Below are 5,827 nucleotides of genomic sequence, written 5' to 3' on the forward strand. Positions count from 1 at the left end.
TTTTTGTAAAAATTGCAGTAGTTTTAAATATCCAAAAATTTTATTTGTGATTTAGTGCCAATTAAAAGTTTTTAATATTTGTGAAAAGTTTACCCACCAGTTAGAAAAAAATGACTGAACAAAAATTGTTTTAAAATCCCTTATAGTATATTTAATGGGCTTTCGATAGGCGAGGTACAGTAATTCATTAGGCGTACTATGGGATCATGTTATACTTTACGGAGGAGTAGGGTATGACACAAGTACTGCGTAGGTAGGCTTGGGTTGATTGCCATGAAAATCATTCTTTTATTGTCCTTTGCTATAATCATCTTTGCAGCTATGAAATTGCATGTTTATACCCAAGTGAGAGCCATTTAAAAAAAAAAAAAAAAAAATCATTCCCACTATAACAAAGACCAGAAATCTTTGCATGGCCATGGTTGCTCTTGCTGTGCCTTCGATCAAAAACAAATTAAAGAAGAAGCTTGATTGTTTATCAAATCTAGCCTACAGTTTCTTATATATGGATGAATGATGAAACATTACTGGTATTTCACATTTTTATATGGAAAGAAAATTGAAGGAAATCAGCTTTTTATGGAAAGTATAATAATTTTACAAAAACCATCCACTTCAGATCTTGCTTTTCTTAATCCATGTCTATTTGATCTGTAAACATATTACACTAGTTGCGGTTTAATAGTTTACTTGAAAACAAGGTGTAATTACTTTAAATCTAATATATGAGTATGACTTTGGAAACTTTCTTGATTCATTTGGTTTCTCTCGGAACTCAAACTCGAGTTCTAACAAATCTGAAGATGATTCTGATACCATTGATATAATTTTGAAAACTCTTGGTGCTATGAATTTCAGGATTGTGAACCATATATTTTTAAAGGAGAGAATTGCTGTAGCCAAACCAAAATTTGAGCGCATCTCTTGTAATTTACCAACTTAAAAAGTGGAAAGGATAATCTCTAATGTTCCTTGATACATTTCTCTAGTTTACATCACAGCTTGCAGCTGCTGACCTCCCATGGAGTTCGTAGATGGGAGTTTGCTATCTAACCATCCTAAAAAAACATAAACGAAATATGAATCTCTTTGCTCTCCCTATCCTACCACTTTTGCAACGTAAAACGACATTCCCAGAATTACTGTTCCGCGCCAAGGTCCCCCCATTTGACATTGTATCTTGCCGCAAGATAGTGAGCCCCAACAGGGCCCCGACTACCATATGGATAGTACTCGGGAATAATTTTTTTCTCTTCAAGCTCCTTCAGAACAGGAGTAAACAGCGACCATGCGGCATCCAGTTCATCACTTCTGATAAATAACCTTCTTTCCCCTTCAATGGCATCTAGCAAGAGCCTCTCATATGCATCTGGAATCTCCTTGGAATATCTACAAGACATACCAGCCAAGCTCAGAATAATATACAAATACCATTTAGTGGAGCAGTATAATGTATTCAGAATTTGGATGGAAGAAAATTAAAAAAAAAAATGCTGAAATACAGAGCTTTTAAGGAATTAGTTAACATATAAATTGTAAATAACACCTAATTAAATTTGTCCGGATAATGTCTTTATGATTGTCATGCCACTCATTCAGTTTCAAGTTTCAACCAAGCTTGAAATTGTTGACAGAAACTGATTCTTTAATGGATGCAAAAATTATGATGCTTCAATCTATAAAAACAGAAACGATCAACCACACATAAGATTTCACCAATTTAAACTGTATAATATGATAAAATACTAGTGGAGTTTGGCACAGCTGGGAGTTTCAAGAGGCTGCTGATGAGAAAACAAATATTTTTCACATGCATGACAGTTTTTTTTCTTCGATTCATGCAATTCCAATACCTTGCAGCATAGTGAAGATTTAGATTGCTACAGTCCAATCTCATTCCCAAACCAGGGACCTTATTATTAATCTTCAAATAGATAGCTTCATCTGGTTGCACTCGGATTACAAGCTCATTTGTTGCTCGATCAAGATCTGTTCCAAAGTTCCGATTGTACAAGTTACCAGGCACATGCCTGAACTGAACACGAATCTCAGCCCTGAGAAAAACAGGAAAATTGCATGTGTCAAGTGTTAATGACCAAAACCACCTAGTATCTAATGCTACACACCTCTTACTATGTAGTGCTTTGCCAGCTTTCATAAGGAAAGGCACTCCATCCCATCTTGCATTGTCAATGAAAAGGGCAGCTGCTGCAAATGTTGGAGTTAAGCTGTCTTTCGGCACTGTCTTGTCATCGGTGTAGGCTGGGTAAGTAATTCCTCCTTTGATGTGACTCTTGTACTGGCCAATGACCACATCTTCAAGTCGTATAGGCCTCATTGATCGTAAAACTTTGACCTGCAACTCAGCAAGTAATATGATATTTAGTTAAGAATTCCAAAGAATGACATATTAAAAGAGTTGGATTTTCAGGTTATTAACAAAACCTTTTCATTTCTGATATCTTCTGCATCCAAACTGACAGGGGTTTCCATGGCAAAAAGGGCAAGTATTTGAAGCAGATGGTTCTGCATTATATCTCTTATTATCCCATAATGGTCAAAGTACCTAGTTTTAAACCAAGAGAATAATATTAATCATAAGCTCCCAAAACATACTGTAATCTATATGCACAGTTTGAGAAAGCATACCCTCCACGTCCTTCGGTGCCAAAATCTTCAGAGAATATCAACTGTACATTCCTTATATATTGCCTTGACCACAAGGGCTCAAAAATGAGATTGGAGAAGCGGAGAACAGATAGGTTTTCCACCAGCTCTTTTCCCAGATAATGGTCTATCCTGAAAACAGATATCCATCAGATCAGAATATGATTTATATTTCCAGAATAATAAAAGCCAATTGAAGTTCAAAGAACTCCACCTAAATATTTGATCTTCTTCTAAGTATTGCTTGAGTGCTTTTGTCAAAGCAGCCGAGGATTCTGAATCTCGACCAAAGGGTTTCTCAACAATGACCCTTGTCCAGCCATTAGCAGATGAAGCTGACATGCTTGCACATCTTACTGCATCAATAAAAATATTTGGAGGAATTGATAGATAAAAGAGTCGATTGGAAAGTCTCCCACCCTGCATATCCAAATTCATTGTCATTGTCAAGTCATTGAAGCACCCCTCTAGCCTATCTTAATCCTAAGCAAAAAGATCCAACATGCTACAACATCCTAGCCAACAAAGAAATACTTATTGCAACCCAAAATAATAACAAACAATTATAAGAATAATACAATCATGAACAGAGATAAAAAAAAATTACAGCTGAACTCCTGCAATATAAACATACAGTCACCAATTTGCAATACAAACTTTGTACTTCCATATCTCTTATGATTTAATATACGAATTAGTCAACTTTCATTGTACAACCAAATAAACTATGTATCACAAACCGTCATCACTCATAATTACATTGCATTTCTTTGCAATCAGTATGGAAATGATGACTCCAATACAAGTTGCCAAAACTGTGATACATGGTGTCGTGTTGTGTCACCCATATGCATGAATAGAGAATGGTATGATACACCAGGTCTAGGTATTGCATACAAATAAATACTTGTATCTTTTCTACTATCCAGTTCCACAGCAGCCCTCCCTTTGCACCATTAATCTGGGAATTTTGCATGCTAAAAGGCATAATTTCCAATGCACTTAATTAGCAAAAGAGTAAATCAAGCTAACTCACTTCCACAGTAAATCACAATTAGAACCAATATATATATATATATATATATATATATATATTTTTTTTTTTTTTTTTTTTTTTTTTTTTTTTTTTTGGCAACGTTAACCCAACCCAACAACATTACACATTTCGAAATATTTAACCCAAAATCGTCGTTTAGAGTGGAGAAAGAGAATCCATATAGCCGACCCAAATTTTTTTGGATAAAGGCTTAGTTGAGTTGAGTTATCGTTAACCCAACACAATAAGCATCAGAACTTAATCAACTACCACTTTAAAAAGAAAAAAATATTTTGTTATGCCAAAATTCCTGGCTCACACCCCTAAACTACCTCATGTTCTTTCAGCTTCTTGTCTAGTTGTGTAAAATTTTCCTCAGAATCGTACTGACCAGAATCGTAGAAACATCTCTTAAGAAACTGGTCCATCTTTTCACCACAGTTCTCCCTGGAAATACAGAAGCAGCAATAGATATCATGCTCAACAACAACTTTAAAACATTTCAAAACTAATAATCGCTGTGAGCTCCCTTCCATTTCAATACATTGCAACATGTAAGCTTTGAAACAGAACACACACACACACACACACACACACACACACACACACACAAAAGGAAGCCAGAATTACCTCTTATCAATTCTGCAAGTCAAAGTCTTGCTAACCATGTTTCTAAGTTCAGCATCAGTCATCTTACTCCGAGCATAGCCAAACACAGTGAAGTGCTACAACCAAATGATTCCACAACTTAGCATACAGATTTGAACACAAACATATCAGTTTAAAAATTAACCAAATTATTGAAACAAACTTTCAAGTCATGAACAAAAGAACAGAATCACAATCAAACCTTGGGAAGACAATCCTCATAGTAAAGTGCAAAAAGTGCAGGGAATATCTTTTTCTTGGCGAGGTCCCCTGAGGCTCCGACCACAGTGATAATGACAGTTGACTCGTCTTTATTCACATCAAAACCAGCTGTTTCTTTTAATTCCTCAGCAGATGTTATTGAAGACAACAACCCATCTTTCACTTTCTTGAAAGACGCTTCATTTTCTACTGGGTTTACTGGCATAGCCACTGCACCTACATTCAAATTGGCATTTAAACAAGAGCAAAAACAAGATAGGACTTTCAAGGCAAATGCACCATCTAGTAAATATCTCAAAAGTCTACTGCAGTAAGGTTAAAGTTGATAACTTTCTGATTCCTACGGTGTTCAAGTTTCATTCAGCCGCACAGATACGTAACCATATTAGTATAAACAGATTCACCGACCTCTTTTCAATTCTTAAAATCAAGCTGACAATCGATCCAAAAACCAATCACATGGATTAAAAAAAAAAGAAAGAAAGAAAGAGCAAATAAACCAAACCCACAATCAGCTTAAGAATTGAAGAGAAATGGTGAATAATGAAAAGGAGAACAGAACTAACCATCTTGCATGAGAACGACACCGTGGTATGAATTCTTTCGAGATTGTGAGAACAACTTAGCTGGCAAAAACCTCTTAGAAATCCCAGAAGAAGAAAAGTTTATTCGTTGAAATTGCTGCCCGTTAATCGACGAAGAAGAAGAAGAAAATAAAAAGGGCGAATATGAATAAGAACGACAATGTATTGAAGAAAGAGCCGCCATTTCTGTGACTGTATCTCTTATCCTTCTCCTTGTGTGAAACGAAATTTATTGGAGATGAAGGAGGAGGAGAATTAGCTTCTAAGGAAGGCAATGGCTAAGATGCTAAAACAGCTTCGGAAAGATCGAGGGGTCAGGCCCTTGAGATCCCCGAAAGGCTGTCAACAACTACACTTTTTTCCTGTTCAATCTTTGGGAGAGAAGATGTAGAAAAAATAAACAAATAAAGGTGTAGTCTTGTAAAGAAGACAAATGGAATAAGCATTTGATTCCTTTTCAGTTAGGTTGATGATGGTAATTAAGATGGTTTAAAACAAAGAAATCATTAGGCATTATTTGGTTCAAACTCTTTACTTTTAATAAAATTAAGATAAAGTGTTTGTCCTCTAACTAATTTACAAATTTTAAAAATAAAATTATTTATTTATTTATAATAATTTATTAACCTATAAATTAAATTTATAAATTACAAAAATAAATGAAAATCAA

The 5,827-nt window shown here is 35.1% G+C and overlaps 1 protein-coding gene across 2 annotated transcripts; it reads right to left on the reverse strand.

The window, feature by feature from the left end:
• Positions 1 to 894: 894 nt before the first annotated feature.
• On the reverse strand, positions 895 to 5,581 carry LOC110638135 (glucose-6-phosphate 1-dehydrogenase 2, chloroplastic). Of its 2 annotated transcripts, none has more exons than XM_021788580.2 (10): positions 5,140 to 5,581; positions 4,554 to 4,783; positions 4,334 to 4,428; positions 4,036 to 4,150; positions 2,882 to 3,087; positions 2,650 to 2,799; positions 2,446 to 2,566; positions 2,127 to 2,356; positions 1,854 to 2,054; positions 895 to 1,389 (listed from the first exon to the last, which is right to left on the reverse strand). In XM_021788580.2, the coding sequence occupies exons 1-10, from the start codon at positions 5,339 to 5,341 to the stop codon at positions 1,140 to 1,142; spliced, it is 1,800 nt and encodes a 599-aa protein (XP_021644272.2). In that variant the 5' UTR covers positions 5,342 to 5,581; the 3' UTR covers positions 895 to 1,139. The 2 variants fall into 2 exon arrangements, with proteins under 2 accessions (XP_021644272.2, XP_021644271.2); XM_021788579.2 differs by having other exon boundaries at positions 4,554 to 4,789; positions 5,140 to 5,580.
• Positions 5,582 to 5,827: the final 246 nt, after the last annotated feature.

Source organism: Hevea brasiliensis, chromosome 7 (assembly GCF_030052815.1).
Source record: "Hevea brasiliensis isolate MT/VB/25A 57/8 chromosome 7, ASM3005281v1, whole genome shotgun sequence".
Lineage (NCBI taxonomy): Eukaryota > Viridiplantae > Streptophyta > Magnoliopsida > Malpighiales > Euphorbiaceae > Hevea > Hevea brasiliensis.

Coding starts and splice junctions, on each gene's coding strand:
- LOC110638135 (XM_021788579.2), bottom strand. CDS start 5,341: ATGGCGGCTCTTTCTTCAATACATTGTCGTTCTTATTCATATTCGCCC. Junction 4,429..4,553: donor ATGAGGATTGTCTTCCCAAG/GTTTGATTGTGA, acceptor ATTTGGTTGTAG/CACTTCACTGTGTTTGGCTA. Junction 3,088..4,035: donor AGAAGCTGAAAGAACATGAG/GTAGTTTAGGGG, acceptor TTGGATATGCAG/GGTGGGAGACTTTCCAATCG.